Source organism: Drosophila teissieri, chromosome X (genome assembly GCF_016746235.2).
Source record: "Drosophila teissieri strain GT53w chromosome X, Prin_Dtei_1.1, whole genome shotgun sequence".
In the NCBI taxonomy this organism is placed as follows: Eukaryota; Metazoa; Arthropoda; class Insecta; order Diptera; family Drosophilidae; genus Drosophila; species Drosophila teissieri.
The window spans coordinates 18,133,669-18,152,208 of record NC_053034.1 but is presented as its reverse complement, the minus strand read 5'-3'; the positions used below and the strand labels follow the sequence as shown (position 1 = coordinate 18,152,208).

The window sequence follows — 18,540 nt, the reverse complement described above, 5'->3', positions numbered from 1 at the left end:
AATATATATTTAATATTTTATTAATTATTTGTAAATTAAATAAACAAAATTAGAATTCAAAAGATCGTTAAATAAATGAATTCAAAGATATTTTTTGTTTTTTGTTCCTATCAGAGTTTCCCACCATAATTTGATTCTCCACTTTGCCGCATTAAAGTCTCCTACCAAGAGTAAAGTCTCCACTGAAACAAGCAATAGATACAAGGAGCAGGATCTCTCTCTTATCCGAGTTTGCCACCACTCGATCGCTGGGCAGCACTGGTGCGCATCATATGGCGCCGATTGGCGGCAATCGATGTATCGATCGCAACAGCGAATCTATTGGCGGCAATCCGCGCCCACAACTCTCATCGCTAGTGTGTTTTCAGCGCCTTTTTTTATTTAGCGAACAACAAGCGAAGATTTGCTGGGGAAACAGGAGCCACAGGACACACAGGCAGACAGAGAGCACAGCAGTATGCCCGCCGGCATTGTGAAGACCCCCATCAGCGGCAGGACGAAGGATGCGGCTGTGCCGGCCAAATCAGCCGAAAAGACGGCCAGCGGTGGCAAGAAGTTCGTGCAGACGCGTCTGCCCTTCAAGTTATTAACGCCGGGCGGTGGATCGGTATCCACAGCCACACCCTCCTCCTCCTCCTCGTCTCCCGCCACCACTGGCTCGGCGCCCGTCACTGTGATCCTGGATGAGGACGATACCGCTCCCCGCAAGCGAAAGCTGTCGTACGACGATGAGTCGCCATCGGAGGGCACTGGCTGCTCCACGGGGCAACTGCGGCGCTCGACCAGCAAGGAGAACCTGGATCTGGCCAGTTCCATAGCCACCAAGAAGGTCAAGATCACGGATTTGCCACCGGAAGGTGTCATCGAACTGGATGACGATGAGGCCGACAAGGAGACGACGGATCCGGATGATGAGGTGGAGGCCAAGGCGTCCACAGAGGTCAAGTCGAAGCCCAAGAAGCCGGAGGCCAAGAAAGGCTCGCCGGCGCCGATACAAATCAAACTGCCTCTGGTCAACAAACGATCGAAGCGCAGAAAATCCCTGAAGAAATCTGGGGAATCGTTGGACACTTCGGCCACAGAAGTCGGCAAGGGGGACAGCGAGTCCAGCGACGATATAGAGATCATCGCCGAAGAACTGAACCCACAGAAGAGACAGAAAGTACAAACGCCGCTTGAGAAATCCTCAGAAAACAGCCCTGAAAACGAGAAACAGGAGAAGGAGGTCAGCCAGAAGAATGGAAAGGACTCAAAGAAGCAGGCGGAGTCCCAGAAGCCGGGCAAGGAGTCCAAGAGGGAAGAGCCAAAGACCGCAGAGAAAAACAAAAAGAACGACCAGGCCACGATAGATATCTTTATGGGAAAGAAAGCGGAAAGCAGTAAGAAGGATAAACCAGAAGCCAAGACCACCGGCAAAGGCAACAAGAAGGATCAGCCGATCGCAGAGGATTCCACACCAAACGAAGATCCCAAGAAGGACACTCGCAAAAGCGTGGGAAAGCACAAGAAGGAGGAATCGAAACCAGATGAAAAGAGCAAGAAAGAAGAGAATGAAAGCAGCACAACAAAGTCGCAGAAAGAGAAGGCAGACGCACCTGCAAATAATCAAAAAGAAGAGCTTGCTGCCGCGAAAAATCAACAAGTGGGAGCCAAGAAAAAGGCTTCTGAACCAGAAGATGCATCGAACTCCCAGAAGGCGGAGACGGCCAAGAAGGATTCCAAGAAGGACGAGCCAACTACTCACGTTAAATCGGACAAGGAATCTCCCGAAGCTGCGGAAATCTCGGTGATCCTCTCGACCAGCGAGGACAACAGTTCCAGCAGCGAGCACGAGATGGATGTGGACACGGACACCGCGGCCACTGACAGGGCCTCCGGTCAAAAGGAGACGCGCCTGCACAGGAAGAGTCTGCCGGAGGAAACCGGTGCCCCGAAGGGTCTAACGCCCAAACAGCAACGACTCCTGGAGCGAAGGAAAAAGGCTCGCGAGGAGAAGGAGCAGAAGCTGGCGGAGGAGCGTCGCCTTAAGCAGCAGGAGAAGGAGCATCGCGAGCAGCAAAAGAAGCAGGAGCGCGACGAAAAGGAACAGCAGCGCAAGCTGGAAAAGGATCAGAAGGAGCAGCAGAAGAAGATCGAAAAGGAAGAGAAGGAGCGCAAGCGCCAGGCGGAGGTGGACTCCAAGAACGAGGAGAAGCGCAAGCGCAACGAGGCCAAGGAGGAGGTGCAGCGCAAGAAGGACGAGGAGCGCCGCAAGAAGGAGCTGGAGCGTGAGGAGGCCGAGCAAAAGAAGAAGCGTGCCGCCGAGTCCTTCTCCAAGTTCTTTGTGCCCAAGCAGCCCAAGGGCGGCAGCGGTTCCAACAACACATCCTGCCTGGAGCACGAGCAAAGCAGCTGCGACAGCTCCAAGGCCAGCAGCCAAACGCTGGCCTTTCGACCATTTCAGGTCAAGGACGACATGCTGCTGGCGCCCATTGTGCGCAACTCGCTCGGTCAGGAGCAGCGCTCCCAGCTGGATGGTCTTTGCCGGCACCGGGACGAGGAAGATGACGACGAGGAGGAGGAGGAGGACATCGTCAGGCGGAAGCCGCCGAATCGGGCTCATCTATATCTCAGCGAGTTGAGCAGCGGTCGGCGCGAACCACTCAAGATGCAGCGCGATGCCAAGCTGCAGAGACGCACCAAGGATGAGGAGGATGAAGACGAGGTCCAAGTGATAGGTAGGTGCCTCCATTATAATAAACAATCATCCGTTCTTCACCTGTACTAATTATTTCACTATCTCTCCAGATTACCTATCCTCTGCGGGACTGCCCATCGAGGAGGAGCAGCCCAAGCAGCTGACCCGAGTGAGAGCCAAGTATCTGCACTTTGCCGACAACCGGCGGCCTCCGTACTACGGCACCTGGCGCAAGAAGAGCAGCAGCATCTCCGCTCGTCGCCCACTGGCCCAGGATAAGGTATGAATCGCATCTTCTGGCTTAAATATCAGATCAGAAATATCAATAATCACAATCAATACATCGCAGGCGCTGTTCGACTACGAAGTGGACTCCGATTGCGAGTGGGAGGAGGAGGAGCCGGGCGAGTCGCTGAGCGCCAGCGAGGACGAGAAGGAGCGCGAGTCAGAGGAGGAATCCGAGGAGGAGTACAACGAATGGTACGTGCCGCACGGCCATCTCAGCGACGAAGAGCTGCAAAACGACGGCGACGGAATGGAAGACGGACACACGCGCGAGGCGCAGAAGGCCAAACTCCAGGTGCTGCAGCAGGAGTTCGCCCAGGAAATGAAGAAGCAGACGAAGAAGATCAAGGCGCGCCTACTAGGTCCTGTTTGGCTGGACGAAAATGGCAACAAGTCGGAGCTATTCCCGGCAATCTTCGCCCACACCATCGACATGTACGCCTGCTGGCAGCTGGAGCCACTCAGCATGGAGCCTCCAACCGAACCGGAGCGCGAGGATCAGACGCCAGAACAGCCGGTGCCGCTGCAGCTGGATGATCGCCACATGCAGCAGCTGGTGCGACTTACCCACGGCAATCGGAACTCCAAGATGTTCCTGATCAACGAGTATTTAGAGTACCTGAAAACCCAGGCGACCGCCGAGTCCAATCAAACGATGCTGCCCTCGAAGGCTGTGCTGCGCGAGAAAATCGACGAGTTGGCCAGCTGGAAGACCGTGGAGCTGGGCACACCCGAGGCTGCTGCCACCAGTGCCAGCAGCGCCAAAAAGGGCAAGAAACCGAAGAAGCGTCTCTGCTGGGTGGTGGCCAGCGATATGCTGGAAAAGTTCCAGCTGCCGGATCTCCAGCTGCAGAATCAGTGGAACTACACGTTGACGCCCAAAGTTAGCGAGGGACCCGATGCAGCGCAGCACGAGCTGAGTCCGCCAGCGGATGCGGAAGCCGCCGCGGCATCGCCCGCTGCCAACACGACCACCAACTCGGCACCCACAACGCCCATCAGTGCACAGGCCCAGGCGGGTCAGGGCGCCAAGAAGCGGGCCACCCTGATCATGTCCGTGCCCAGGGATCAGCCGATTCCAACGGCCGCCAAGAACAAGCTGATCAGCCAGTTCCTGCAGCGCCAGAGCGACGCGAGCAAACCCAAGGAGAAGAGGCAGGAGAAGCCGCCGCCCACCGTCGCCGATGATGTGGTGATGCTCTCGGATTAGGCCTAAGCTAGACCCCTTAAGGAGATAACCCGCACCCGCCCCCGCTCCCGAAACCACTGCCTCTGCTCTGGTGTTGTGGATCTTCCTGCTAAGCGAGTATTTAAAATATACAAACATTTTTTTTGTCGGTAGATTCAGTCGTAAGTTGATTTAAATGTAAATGTTCCGATGTACGTTCGACTTGTATGTCCTCCTCCGCCTAGCCACCCATCTCCCCACCACCATTCCCATTCCCATCAGGGTCATCCCTGCCCACCCAGCATCCACCATCTCAATCGTTGAACTGCTAAGAGCTTCAGCGATGCCAGCAACTCGCACAATTGCAATTAGCATTAAACGATGGTTCTATACATATATAGTATATATGCAATAATACACTACCTGACGATCTTTTATTTGATGGCAATTTTGGGTTCATAAGTATATAGTTTAGTTATTTGGGTTCAGTCTGCAGAAGAAGTAGAAACAGCGCCGGGAATTATTTTTAAAACTTGTTTGTTTATTCTTTTTGCCATTTTCGTTACTTGTTTAATTAAATTAATTATTTAATATACATTTAGTTAAGATTCCCGACAAAAAAATTACTGTGGCTGCATCGTAGTGCATCGTAGAAGTGCTTGTGTCCTGTGTGGGTGTGTTGTCTTTAAAAACGTGGACGTGAACGTGTGTCGTACCATTGGATCTGCAGGAGCTATCCCATCTGTGTCTATATACGATTATCCGATTATCCATTAATTATTGCTATTGTAATCGTTGTTTAATTGTTATCTGCTGTCGATATTACCTAACCGCCCCCCATTTACCCTTCCCCCGCCAAAGGTTCGCTATGCTAACTAAAAGAGCCGAGCATTGTGAGGAAATCTCAAGATAAAAAAGTGCTATTATATGTGGGTTATTTTTGAAATAACCTGATGCTGGAGAGGATGGAGCCACGCAGGTGGAGAGGATGGGGGTTCCGCTCACAATGCTGATTTACAGGATCGCACATATAGCTTTGTATGTACACACATATTCGTATAATAAGGCAAATATGACGAGGGGCAATCAAAAGTGGAGTACTCATCTTGTGGGACTTCCTTTCGTGTTTGTAGGGTTGGTTATAGGGTATGTGCAGTGCGTTTCGGCCGTGTAAGGCCTCGTTGTTGGTGAACTGTTGTGGGAAACTTAGCGAAAGGCGGAAAAGGCAGTCGTTAGAATAGGCGAGTTGGTCGTAAGTACAAAATATTAGTGGGGAGGTAAACGTAAAATTTCATTGCTATTACACCTATGAAACGCACTGCCTGAACGCATTTGTATATTGTCACAGAAACCAGTCATTCGTGTGTGTGTATATTTTTGATTAGGTTTGAACAGCGAAAAATCGTTAAGTACTTAAATGTTAAGATCAAGTCATTTACAAAAAATCATTTGCGTGTTTTTACAATCCAACACATGTCAAGTTGAGGCTTTCACTCGGGGAAGTTCGTTGAAAAAAATGAATTAATTAAATATCCTGGCTTGTGTACAAGTAAATTGAGGACAATTGTAAAGAAGTTTGCCCAAAGCGGGTTCCGCGCCTGCGAAAACTATTAGTTTGAAAACCTAAGAACACTTCGAATCAAGTATCAAGTATTTTTCGTTTAAAACAATTACATTTTTTTAGCCTACTAGGAATAGTTCCAGAATACCGTCCTTTTCTTTTTCATAACGTAAATAAGAGCTCTGATATCTAAGTAAAATTAGTTCATACTTTTCCCATCTATAAAATCGACCCAGCCTAAGGTGTGTGATAAGCGTTTCGTTGTCGTCAAACTTTCCCTTCGTTTCCATTTTGTTATCGAATTATTTGGTCGTCTTGTCTTTTAGGCTTCGGCTGCTCCATGCTGCGCCATTCTGCTCCATCATGTGTCCACTTCGGCATCGCTTGGAGATGCTCCTCCCTCCGGCTGGGAGCCAGTGCGTCAGGGCAGCAGGAGCGGGCGGAAGTAAGCACGGCAGAAGATGGTCGATGCCGAGGGCGGCAGATCCTGGTTGCGATAGTACATATTGCACTCCCGCTCCGTCAGCTTGTCGAAGACGGCCGCATACTCGCGATGGAATGTGGCCAGGTCCACGTTGGCCCGTCCGATGGCGGTCAGGGCCAGGAAGAGGATGTCGCGGTAGAACGAGTGCGATCGCTCCACGCCGTTGCTCTTCAGCTTGTGCCGCTCGTTGGCCAAGCGCTTGAGGGGAGTGGCGAAGTCATTGCACCGGATGGCCGAAATGATTTGCTGAATGACACTGAGGGACGCAAAGATGTAATGGGTATTAGAATAACTACTATCTGGGCGGGATCTACTCACTTCATGTTGAGCTGCGCCTGGTCGGTGAGCAGCGCCTTGATGAGCGGACTCGTCGGCTGGGTCTCCCTGTACAGCAAGTACATGGGTGGACCACTGGCCTCGGTGTGCAGACTCAGGTTGTCCCACAGGCACTGGATGTGCACCGTCTTCAGCTTGCTCAGCGGATCGATGTGCTCTTTGTCGCTCTAGGCAGTTGGGAAATCAATGATGGGTCAGTGCTACTTCATCTATAGGTGGAATGATGAAAATTAGACTTACCGGCACGGGCAGACAGAGCTCGGGCAGGTGCGTCTTGCTCTCGATGCGCTCCATCAGCCAGAGCAGGTTCCAGTAGATGATCGGGTGCTCCTCGACGAACTCGGGCTTTATCAGCGCAATGTCGCCCTCCTGGGTGAGTATGTTCTCCAGCTCCTTGCGCAGCACCAGCGGATTCAGATACGGCACGGTCAGGTTGGACTTGTGGCTGGTGCCGTTGGCGGTTTGCTCCTTGCCGTCCTGCAGCGGATCCGACTGCTCCGACTCCTCCGCCTGCCGCTCGATCTGTACGCTGAGGAAGGGCACCGTCAGCTTGTTGCAAGCGTGGCAGGTGGTGTTCAGGTTGGAGTCCTCCGCCGTCCAGCCGCTCATGATCTCCTCGTCGTAGACGAGCACCGAGCAATTGTGGCACTGCGAGCAGGTCGTCAGCTGGATCAGCACATCGCAGTCACGATCCGCGGCGTTCTGTGGATACAAAAGTGCATAAGTGCATAAGTGCATAAGTGCAGATTGCAGGCTATCTGGAGCTCACCTCGCTGGTGAGACTGTAGAGATTGTCGGGCACAGCTGGAAAGGCGTGCATGTGGAGGGCGCCTGTGGAGCTGTTCTCGCCGAGCGGCACCAGGTTGTTGTAGCTGGATTTGCGCGACTCGCTGAGCCTGCCCCAAGGATCCAGGTCGCTGGAGACGCGACGCAACTTGCCCTCCTCGTGGACGGCGGCATCGTGCTCCTCCTGCTCCGCATTGCCGTGCTGCGAGTGATGATGGTGGTGGTGGTGCGGATGGTGGTGGCCATGATGCAGGCCATGCGGATGGTGTCCATTGTTCGTCTTCGTCGGCGTGGAATTGGCCGATATCACGCCCTTGATCTCGTCGAACTTCTTGGTCAGCGAATTGGCCGCCGACTTGATGCTGCTCAGGCTGCCCTGGATCAGCTCGTTCGACTTCTTGCCCGTCAGGCTGGGACTGGATGGTACAAATGTCGGGAATTAATTGGGCTTAGGGGCTTAAACAGGGGTATGAACAATTATTTCAATTATTACTATGTACAACGAAACGAGAATGAGGTAAAGCCATTAGCAGCTGATTTCTCTGTTAACTTGGCAGAACAACTGGTTGCTATTAAAATCTGGTCTACAAACTGACAATAAAGTGGGAAACTGGTTAATGGTTTTAAATCCATGACCTCCTGACTCAAAACTCCAATCAATGACAAGTAATAAGGAACTATCATATAGTTTTAAACTCTTAGGTAAATCTCAAAAGATATATATCTGCGGTCGGGGAAATCAGCTGCTGGTGGTGCTGCTATATATTATGGTGGTGCGGTGCTTGTGGATGGCCGTTAGTTAGTTAGTTAGTTAGTTTGTTCGACTAACTCGAGTTAGTGTGGATGCTATGCGTGGCTTTAGTCAAACCTTGAATTGCCCGCCACCAACGAAGTTTTTTAAGGGGACTTTAAACCGTAACCGTTAACGTAACCGTAACCGTAACCATAACCGTAACCAGAATCAGAACCAAAACCAAAGGCGAAACCCTGTGGAACTTATGTGGAACACAAAACGAAAACAAGAGGTTAAGACTCTGTTGTGTGTGTTTTTGTTGTGCCGCTGTGTGTTGATTGCCGCTGTCCACTTGTGCATTGCAAACTATTAGTACATATGAATAGATTTTGATAGTTAATACTGTAAATGAATATATTGGTATAAAAGCATTCAGAAATGAAAAAGAGAAGTCATAGAACTTCCTGAGAACAGAAACATATACCATACATTTAGGATTTACATTGAGACACAAGGTACAAATCAGTGTGATTATCTTAACAGCGACCCAAGAACCATTTTAGGAACCTCCTTCAACAAATTGAATGCCAGGTGAGTAGCGTGGAAAGCAGCACAACACACAATTGGGTGTAGTTTTCGGGTATGTTTGTCTAGTTCTCTAGGAAAGGTCTGCACTTACCTTATGCTCGATATATTTTCTATAATATTGGCGGGCAATTTCAAGTCTTTCTTAAGGGACAATCGTGCGGGTGAATAACGTCTAAGATATAATTATATATATATGTAAATAAATCATAAACGAAATGTGGCACAGAAACGAGTTCGATTTAGAGAGAGGTAGTAGATGCACATGGCTTCTCCAGTTTTCCACACCATTCAATTGAATTGAATGAAAACTTCACATTGAGATGCATACCATAAATGCATGATTAGGTTTTGAACAGCAAATGATGGGAAAAGGGGAAAAGCCAAGTAGTTGGGGATAAAAGTTATAAAATAAGGGATAAATAATCCGCTTGATTTGGTGAGTGGACGGTGGAATGCTTGTGGAATAGTGTGTTCAGATGATTCAAAGGGAGACACAAAGTGCGGGATCGGAGGAGGAAAGGCTGTGGAACGCCGGAGTTACCCGAACGTGAACTTCAGCGAGGATCCGATGTTGGCCAGACTGTTGGTCACACCGCTGCTGGCCACCGGCATCGTTTCCGAGCGGTGCATACTCTTCCCGATCTGCGTGGACTCGTCGAAGGTGGCGCTTCTCTGTCCGCGGAACAGGATCGGCTTGTCGCTGTATATGCTGCTGTCGATCTGCGACTGTGAGTGCTGCTGCTCCTGCTGCACTTGCTGCGTGGGCGTGGCACTGGCGACGGACTCCTCCTCGTTGAGAGCACCCAGTGGATCGTTCTGGGTCACGGGCGTGCGTGGCGAGATTCTAAGTAGTGGACGTACAAAGTGTTAGTTCGATTTCGATAAGCTTAGTAATCCGGAACTCACTTGGTTGGACTCTGCACTCGCTGACGTGCCCGCTGTGCGGCCACATGCTCGTCGACCTCATCGTCGTCCTCCTCGTCCGCCTCGTAGTCTCCTCCAGCGGCGTATTCCAGGTCATCGGCGCCGGCTTCCAGTTGCTTTTGCGGCGTGCTCGGCGAACCGGCCGTGTATTCATCGTCGTCCTCGTCCTCATCATCATCGTCGCCGCCGCCAATGCTCATGATCTGCTTGCGTGGCTGCTGCTGCTGCAGTGCCTTGGCCAGGATTTCAGTGTCACCGCCATAGGTCGGCGTGTTCGGAGCGCTGAGTTCGCCGGGTATGTGCAGCCCAGTGCTGTTGACCGCATCCTCCATGGTCTCGCTGTTGCCGCCCGTCACCGTCTGCCGCACAATGCTGCCCAACTTGTTCCTGAGCCGATCGAAGGCGGCAAAGTCGAGCAGTCCATGGCCGCCGCCATCGCCGGAGGAGGAAGCCAAGCTGGTGCGCGACTGTCCGTCCACCGTTTCCAGGGTGCTGAGGTTCTGGTCCTGGGATGCGCTCAGCGATTTGTTCACCTTGGAGGCGGCCCTTTGCTTGCCAGCCTTACGGAACTGCGCCGCTCCCAGCACCACGTTTTTGATGCGGTTCCAGCGGATCTGGCTGATCGTGGTACTGTCCTGGGGCCACTGGGACTCGAGGACGCAGCGGTTGTAGAAGCCATAGGTCAGCGCATTGGCCTGCACGCCAGAGCGCTTCATCAGGTAGTGCAGGCGGACGGCCAGCACCGGCAGGTTGTGAATGCCGCACAGCTGCATCATGATCCTGTAGCAGAACTCGTCGCAGGTGATCTTCAGGCGACTGGCTCGCACCAGGACATCGTAGGCGGCGCGCAGTATCTCCGGCTCCTTGCCGGCGTGCCGCGTGTCCAAAACCATGGATGGCAGGATGAGGAAGTAGAGCGAGTAGCAGGTGGCCAATAGGTACTTGGACCACGCCTCCGGATGCTGCAGGCAACGGCTGGCCATCTTCTGCGACAGCTTAATCTCGTGTTTGGTTCGCCGGGCAATGGGTGATCCTGGCGAGAGGGAAGCGTTCAGCTGCAGCTGCAGAAATTTCGACAAAGCCGTCTTCTTCGTGCTCTGCAACAGTTCCGGCTGCAGCGTGAAATTCTCGTAGTTGTAGGCCACTCCACCTCCTCCTCCGCCCGCCGGAGTCACGCTGTCCGGCGGAAAAATGTACTTGGTGCGCTCGCTGTTCTGTCCCGTGTCCCAGTCCACCAAATGCAGCTGGGCGGGCGTCTCGTCGTAGTTGCCCACCTTCTCCGCACACTCGTCAAAGAAACTCAGGCCATGATCGCCGTCGGAGACAAAGGAGCGCTCCTCAATGAAACGGATGAACATCTGGGTCTTCATCATCAGCTCAAAGAACTTCTGGTGCGACTGTTTGGGGTTAGATTAAAGTGGTTTGTTGATTACAAAATACATCAAAGCACATTTAATACAATTAAATGTGATTCACGTCATTTCCGACTGACTAACCAAATAATGATAGACAGCTTTCTTACCTTATCCCGCGATCGCAAAAAGGCCTTCAGCTGGAAGAGGGCACTCGGATCGGTGGCTCCCACCGAGGGTGCCTTGGAAATGGGCACCAGAAAATCCCTGTAGCCGCGCAGAATGCTGGCCATGAAAAGCAGAAAGGCCTCCTGGATGCGCTGCTCCAGCACCAGCTCTCGTTTCCGTTTCCGAATGTCGCGATCCAAGCTGTTTGTGGAGTCATAGCTGATGGGCTTGGCGTTCTCCAGTTCGGTGAGCGTCTGGCGGAGCAGGCGGGCTGCCCGTTTCGGAAGCAGCTTGGGTGACAAGTGGCGCTGCGACTCACATAACTGCAAGTACAGAAATATATGCGATATTGATTCATTAGGAACCCATTTCCACTCCAAAAACTAGCGCCAAACGTACGCTTATGTTGTTGGTGTCCAGATCGATGCAGGTGACATCCGTGGGCGGCTCATACAAGTCGAAGAAGCGCGAGTCCACGCCAATGAGATAAGGCAACGGGGCATGGAGCACCTCCGCCAAGCCCAGCGGACAAAGTGGGATGTACGGACACTGCCACTTGAACGGAAACAGCAGGGAGACAATGGCCTCGGCCACAGCAGTCAATGTGGCCGGTCTGCGGGGATTAAATCGATATGTATTATACGGTAAGGACCTTCGCTAAATGTGATGCACGTACCTGAGTGAGTGGATGAGTATCTTCTGTTCGGTGAGGGCCAGCAGCAGCACATGCAGACAGTTGTCGGTGCCCAGGTTCTGGAGCAGCATGTGGAAGCCGGCGCCACTTCGCGGCAGCGGGGAATCCTCCGGCTGGGTGAGCAGGATGCGATCGTTGGACTCGCTGGACAGCTGCAGGTGAATGCTGGGCGCCGGAAACGGTACTTCGTCCAGCAGCTGGGTGATGTAGCGCTCCACGGGAATGGGTATATTAACGTCGTACAGCACCATCCGCTGCAACGAAAAAACCAGATCGGGATTAGATTGAATCGAAGTTGGGGAGTGTCTACACTCACATGGAGGTACTTGAGCCATTTGTCGAAGGTGTCGCCGAAGGGATGGTGCGACAGCACACATATGGCCTTGATCATGTGCAGGGAGTGTTGGGCGCCGAAGTCTTCGTCCCAGCCGAGCAGCTCCTTCTGCTCAGCCGACAACTGCGACTCACTGCAAGTGTGGTTCATTAGTATATATACGCTTTATAATATTTATTGGCAACCCACTCGTAATCCTCGTAGAAAGTCAACGCCGAACCGTAAACCTTGTAGGTGCCATCGTTTACGGTGAGCACAAAGGTGCTGAACACCGGACTGATGGGTTTGCGCTTCTCCGTGCCGTTGACGTGTGGCCAGGCCTCCAGGGAGGCGCCCATGGGCAGGCAGAAGAGCGGCACGCTCGGACACAGATTCAGCGGGAAGTCGGTGTGATCGACGGTGGGGTAGCGCAGCAGGATCTCCGGCTTGTAGCTGATGTGCTTGGGCCGGTACATGGACTTCTTGTAGCACAGGTAGACGTCGCTGCCCACGTAGCCCTTGTTCAGGGTCTTGTAGATCAGGCAGAAGGCGTGTGGAGCCCGCTCGCCCTTGCTCTGGACGATGACGCACAGTTCGGTGACCACCAGCTCGTTGCAGGGCATGTCCGCCCGGGCGCGTCGGTACGTGAGGAACGTCTTCGCGGACGAGTTGTTCACATTGGCCACCCTGCCGCCGGGCGTCTCCGCCACGATTTCCGCATCCGACATGATCCGCTCGTGGCCATCGTACAGGACTCCTGCAAAAGGGGGACAGATTAATACAAGCGTCGAGTTTATTTGCCTTGCTGCAAATGGCATTCAATCACGGATTGCCTTACGTTCTAAATAACATTTTTTACTTCTGAATTCATTCTCTTTCAGCCTACAAAAATTCAGGTTTTGACTGTGAACGAAGTTGATATTTGTTGATATTTGCAACAGTTTGTCGGCTTTATCACGAGTCGTGTCGAGATTACAATATTTAAATTTACTTTCGTTATCAGGAAATCCAACCAGGTCTTCCATTGATTGCTGAAATCTACCTTAAACAACTCGGAGTTCTCAGAAAAAAAGACCCAAACGGAAGTAGGTCCCCAGATCAACAAGAGTATTTGCATATAGAACTAGGATAAGCAATCTTTCAATTGCAAAGCCACAAAGGCATGAACTCCTGACGGAAATGCACCCACCTATGTCCACCAGAGGCGGGCGATCCTTGCCGCGCCGGAAGTAGATGTAGCAGTCGGTGGTGCGGACCGATCCGTGGTTGAGGTTCGCCTGGAGACCCGTGGGCGTGTGCGTGAGGATCTCGTATCCCTCGGGCACCTCCTCGCCCAGCAGCGGGAAATAGACGCCGATGTCCGTGATCGGTTCGATGGTGGTGGCCGCCCTCAATCTTCCCGAGTCATTGAAGATGTTCTCCTGCAGCAGCTGCGGATGCTCCGGCATTCCGGCCACCACAAAGTAGTCGGCGATGCGCTTCTCCTCCATGGCGGCGCCGTTACCTCTGCAAGAGACAGCAAAAACAGCAAAAGACCCCGTTTGAGTGGTTAAGTTCTGGGCATGGCGGGACTAGCTGGCCAGATAAGATAAGGGCGACAGGGGATACCAGTTCTGCCAGTTGGGGTGGCTCCCGAACCCATATTAATTAATATTATGTTTAGTTATCATCAGCTAGGGGCAAAGTCGATGGGTCTTCTTCCGAGGGAAAGATTCAGATAAGCGGCACAAGAAATCGTGGGATTTCCTTGTTTATTGCAACGGACATGAGCAAAGCATATATATAGACATATATTTTCGGTTTCTCCCAACGATACAAGACGTATGTTTATCTCATAAAAAACGGATGGTTAAAGAGCTGAGCTGATATCTTGCATCGACGACTATTTCATCATATCCGATCGCATTAACCACAGAGAAGAACCGCAAGATATCATGTACATGTTGTGGGTGACCCACTGGAGCACTGGTTGGTGACCCCGAACGCAGGCTTTACTGTATCTCTGCCCGCGGGCGCAAAATGCTTTTGTTTACATATCCCGATAAAGGCAGCGTCCGATTGGAATTGCATGCATTGGCTGCCACTCTGATTGGACTTTGTATGCTGGACACATAGTTTTATGCTTCGCGCAACACAACAACAGCAACAACACAGAAAGAACAAATGGAGCTGGGGGAAACAAGTTCCGCTTGATGATTCAACTTCCTCCGCTTCCGTTTTAAAGCACAATAACGCCAACGCGTTTTGTTTGTGTTGATAGCTGATGCGTTGTTTTTGTTTACAGGAGTCCAATTGGCAGGTGTGAGTGCAAGACGTAGGGCATGGGCGCGGGGAAGGGGGACTGGCTGGTGAACTTACTGCGCTCCCGTTAGTTGTCCTCCAGGGGGGCGGGGACGAAGGGGGCGTGGGCAACCTTCAGTTGCTTTTGCTGTTCGCCTTGGACTGCAATTGTCGCTTTTCCTTCGCTTTTCTTCTTCACACTACGTTAATTTCCACACACCAACACACACCGCACACACACTCACGCACACACGGTTGGACTACTTGAGAGTTTTCCTTTACATCATTTTCGCAGTTTTCCTATTGGACTGCTTAACTGGACCACTAACTTTGACTAAGCCGCGCCAAGTGTGTTGAAATCCACGAATTTAGCCACTTTAAAAGCTACGCAAATACGTGTGGAGTGCAGTGGGCAGAAAAGTAAGGAATAATGTTCGTTTAACTGGCCTGCCAGCCGTGTGCGCGGCTCGGTGTGACTGGCGAAATGTGCCAATCGCCTGTATGCGCTACTGGTCGAACTATATAATTAACATGGAATACGAAACACGCGACTATTATTATCGGATTTACTATTATTAATAACTATTTGGCCTTTGCTTCTGGCCTTTTGCAGCGTTGCCAGATGATACTAGCTTTTGGTCTATCGATACCTAACTGACAATTACTTTGAAGGTATGTCATCGCCAATTGCAAGCTTTACCCGCCAGCTTGAATTCCTTCATACTTGAATACTTTACTATTTCGTAGTCAATCAATTTAAATGGTATAATTACAAAACCCACTTAAATGAATCTATGCGTAGAAGAGATTCTGTAATGTAACAGTTGTATTTCCTTTTCTTTTTCAAATATATAATGCCTAAGCTGTCCATATTAAATCGATGACGATACCAGTGGATGCCCGCTGTTTGCGATAGACTTATTGTGGTATAAGTTAACATCTCTAGATTTCTGGCCATCTCAATTGCGAGCTTGAAACGTGTGAAATATGGAACAAAATACGAAGCCTAAACGCTCTTTTAAGCGTCCGTTTGCCTTTCCCAAAAACTGTGTTTACCGCCCGCTGCGGCAGATAAGCAACATGGAGCGAAGCCAGAAGCTGCCCGCCGAACGACCCACCTGTAAGCAGTCAATGAACGAGGATTCGCAATGATGTCCATATGTGCTCTTCATTTTGCAGACTTCACGCTCAATGCACCGCCCTCGTTGGTTCCGGCCAAGAAGTACTCCGATATCAGCGGCTTGCCCGCTCCCTATGCCGATCCGCACACGAAACTGAGGTTCGCCAACGCCGACGAGTACGCGTCCATGCAGCACATGCCCTCGGACATCATCAATGGCTACCTCACAGTGCGCGGCTACACGAGCGCCGTGGGATAGTTCAATGGATCCATATACTGCATATATCCCATGTACTCGCTGTGTTCCGCCCCTGTAGACCTTGCGATCCGACTACCACTCATAATGGGCAATTACAGCGCTGCTGACCTTACTCTTACTGACATTGCGTGCGAGGCTGTTGCTTTCAAGTGATTTGATGACTGCTTCCCGGCTGTAACACCGCGTTCAAGGGGAGTTACATCCACAATTACCATATATGCATAGGCTACCTATAAGGAGATGATCTCTGTAAATTGGCTATAGAGATTTGTCGCTAGTTTGACCGCAACATTAGATTAAGTCCAAGGTGAGGTAAATACCTTGGGCGCTTAAAATTGTCAAAATTAACAAAACAGTTGCCACATAGATCCTAATGGGAAAAACAAATATTTAAACAGCCGATTCGTGCCAAGTTTGTAGTTCGCAATGAAAGACTCACAGATTAATATAGCGTTAGGTTAACCAGCTACACAACATTCAGCAATGACGCAAAGTAAACGAAATTGAATATTATTAATGAGTTTAAGATATTATATTCATTTCCTTCTCTTGAATTTTTGGCAAAAGCTGATGATAAAGTTAATGGAGTTTTTATTTAAGGACGATTTATAAATGTTTTATGAACTATATCTCTATTATAATATCATTTGCATAGTCATTATTATTGTGTATTATTTAGCAGCTATCAGAAGTACCAAAAGCAAGTTTCTAAAACTCTTGTAATTACTGGGGCTTCCCTCTCGTTCTCTCAGGTTCTCCATGCTCCATCCCTAAAAGTAAAAGTATTTCGAGCTCGCTCCTCCAAGGGCTTCAAATACAAGAACCGGACTAGTGGCTCCGTGATGCTTTCAGCCCTTTCCACCTCATTCCATTACGTGGCAGTCGACTCCCGCATATCCCTTACGGCTTTGGACGCTAGCCTGCTTGATTGATGGGCCGGCTAATACTGTTCGGCTGTGTCAGCATCTGCAGGTCCGAGCGGAAGCTCCTTGGCAGCCCCGAGATGTCCAGCTGGTGCTTAAGCACCACCATGGTGGCCAGGGTTTTCAGAGTGGGCTCAAAGTCGAGCACATGCAGATCGCTGTAGTCGATGAGCGCCACACCGGGAGGAACAACTCCGGCAGCCCCCGTGGCTCCGGCTGCCTCTTGAGTGGGTGAAACAGCTGCTGGTGAGCTGGAGGAGCCGCTCCTCGGACTGGTGCCGCCGAACAGGAACATCCTAGTGCCCATCACAATGGCACACTGTCTCCGTCGCGCCGTCGGCGCCTTGCCGTTGGCCCGTATAAGGTTCCACAGCTTGGTGCGCGGATCGAAGGTGTACAGATCGTTGAAATGCTGATCCAGCAGGCCATTATAGCCCCCGAAGACATATATCAGCTTGTTGTAGACGAACATGCTGTGGCTGCGCCGACCCACGGGCACCTTTCCGGCCGTGAACGGTCGATGCCACACCTTGGTCTTCATGTCCAGGTAGACGATCTCGTGGCAGTAGGTCTCCTCCTGGCTGTGGTACGGACTGTGCTTGTCGCCCCGCCCGCCAAAGATGTACATGCGCTCCTGCTCGTAGGCCACCGCCGCATGGAAGTCCCTGTAGCTGGGCGGCACACCAAAGGTCTGCACATAGCGCCACTCCATTGTGTCCAGATTGAGCGAGTGCACATCGCTGCTGAACTCGTTAATCTCATCGACGAAGCCACCAAAGATGTACATGCTATTACCAATGACACACGCCGAGTGGCCATCACGTGCTCCGGGCAGACAGCCAGTGACCTGGGGCCTCGACCACTGCGCGGTCTTCGGGTCGAAGCAGTAGAGGGCATTGCACAGGTTCTCGTCGTTGCGACCGCCCCAGATGTAGATGCGCTCCTTGTAGGCGACCACCGTGTGTCCGTAGCGCTGGAAGGGCACCAGCGGATACTTGAGCGGCACACCCGCTGCGTCCAGCTGCTGGGGCACCAGAGTCCAGCGCATTGTGTGGGCATTCAGGGCGTGGACGTCGATGGGCTCATTGTAGCGATAATCGTATCCGGTGCAGTAGCCACCAAAGCTGTAGATGAAGTCGCCCACGCCCACCGCCGCGTGATTGACCCGCTGTGGCCCACCGTCCAGGTGCACCGTCCACAGCATGTCTAGACCAACTGGATGAGCTGTGCGCTGTAGGCTGTGGGCTGTGGCCAGAGGAGCACCGATGTGCTGTGTGAGGAGCCGGAGATCTTTGCTTGGGGCTCAAGCAGCCCGAGCAGCCGAAGCAGCCAAAAGACACAAAGGAAAGCAAGTGCGCCGCAGTTGTCGCTCTTTCTGGGCGCGGGGCAGGGAGGTGCGGGCGCAGGTGCGAGCGATTGAAGGCCACACAGGTGTAAACGCTGATTCCAAACGCTAGCTGCGCTCCGCTCTGCCAGTTTTGCCAGATGGTGAAACGAAACGAAACAGATCGGATTTTGAAACACACAAACACCCAGAGTTGCGTGCGTGAGCGCAGGGGCGTAATAGCAGGGCTCCACTGCGTCACTGGGCCAAGATGTTATCGATAACATCGATAACATCTTATTGATAAATGCGTTTCAAAAATTACAAATTTAAATATCCACTGCATTTGCATTAAATATAAAGCTACTTTTTTTCGAAACAGTTGCAATGGAAATGTGTTCCTTTATTAAATTGACATCTTTTTTTTTTAAGACAAAGTTCCAAGCAATGAATTAACAAAAAAAGGTACCATAAATTCAAGCTGCTCAAACTTTCCACTCAGTTTCGAATACTCATCAATTATTTTTAGTTTTTGCAAGCTTAGTTGCGATATTTATTTACTGCT

General features: G+C 51.2%; 4 protein-coding genes across 5 annotated transcripts; 2 read left to right on the top strand and 2 right to left on the bottom strand.

Annotated features, from left to right (window-relative positions):
- The first annotated feature begins 343 nt into the window (after window positions 1-343).
- LOC122623243 (chromatin assembly factor 1 subunit A) lies at window positions 344-4,552 on the top strand. The gene is made up of 3 exons (XM_043802266.1): window positions 344-2,717; window positions 2,788-2,957; window positions 3,027-4,552. Exons 1-3 carry the CDS (start codon window positions 458-460, stop codon window positions 4,170-4,172), a joined length of 3,576 nt encoding a protein of 1,191 aa, XP_043658201.1. The 5' UTR covers window positions 344-457; the 3' UTR covers window positions 4,173-4,552.
- Window positions 4,553-4,650: 98 nt separating this feature from the next.
- On the bottom strand, window positions 4,651-14,958 carry LOC122623392 (DENN domain-containing protein Crag). Of its 2 annotated transcripts, XM_043802531.1 has the most exons (14): window positions 14,428-14,958; window positions 13,259-13,575; window positions 12,280-12,826; window positions 12,073-12,223; window positions 11,739-12,010; window positions 11,462-11,675; window positions 11,065-11,385; window positions 9,525-10,939; window positions 9,160-9,462; window positions 8,710-8,790; window positions 7,281-7,713; window positions 6,752-7,213; window positions 6,494-6,678; window positions 4,651-6,431 (listed from the first exon to the last, which is right to left on the bottom strand). In XM_043802531.1, exons 2-14 carry the CDS (start codon window positions 13,557-13,559, stop codon window positions 6,113-6,115), a joined length of 5,004 nt encoding a protein of 1,667 aa, XP_043658466.1. In that variant the 5' UTR covers window positions 13,560-13,575; window positions 14,428-14,958; the 3' UTR covers window positions 4,651-6,112. The 2 variants fall into 2 exon arrangements, with proteins under 2 accessions (XP_043658466.1, XP_043658467.1); XM_043802532.1 differs by lacking the exon at window positions 8,710-8,790.
- A 336-nt stretch (window positions 14,959-15,294) lies between these two features.
- Window positions 15,295-16,170, top strand: LOC122623523 (INO80 complex subunit C). The gene is made up of 2 exons (XM_043802727.1): window positions 15,295-15,469; window positions 15,529-16,170. The coding sequence occupies exons 1-2, from the start codon at window positions 15,337-15,339 to the stop codon at window positions 15,726-15,728; spliced, it is 333 nt and encodes a 110-aa protein (XP_043658662.1). The 5' UTR covers window positions 15,295-15,336; the 3' UTR covers window positions 15,729-16,170.
- A 132-nt stretch (window positions 16,171-16,302) lies between these two features.
- LOC122623522 (kelch domain-containing protein 3) lies at window positions 16,303-18,153 on the bottom strand. The gene has a single exon (XM_043802726.1). It carries the CDS (start codon window positions 17,853-17,855, stop codon window positions 16,644-16,646), a length of 1,212 nt encoding a protein of 403 aa, XP_043658661.1. The 5' UTR covers window positions 17,856-18,153; the 3' UTR covers window positions 16,303-16,643.
- Between the last annotated feature and the right edge of the window lie 387 nt (window positions 18,154-18,540).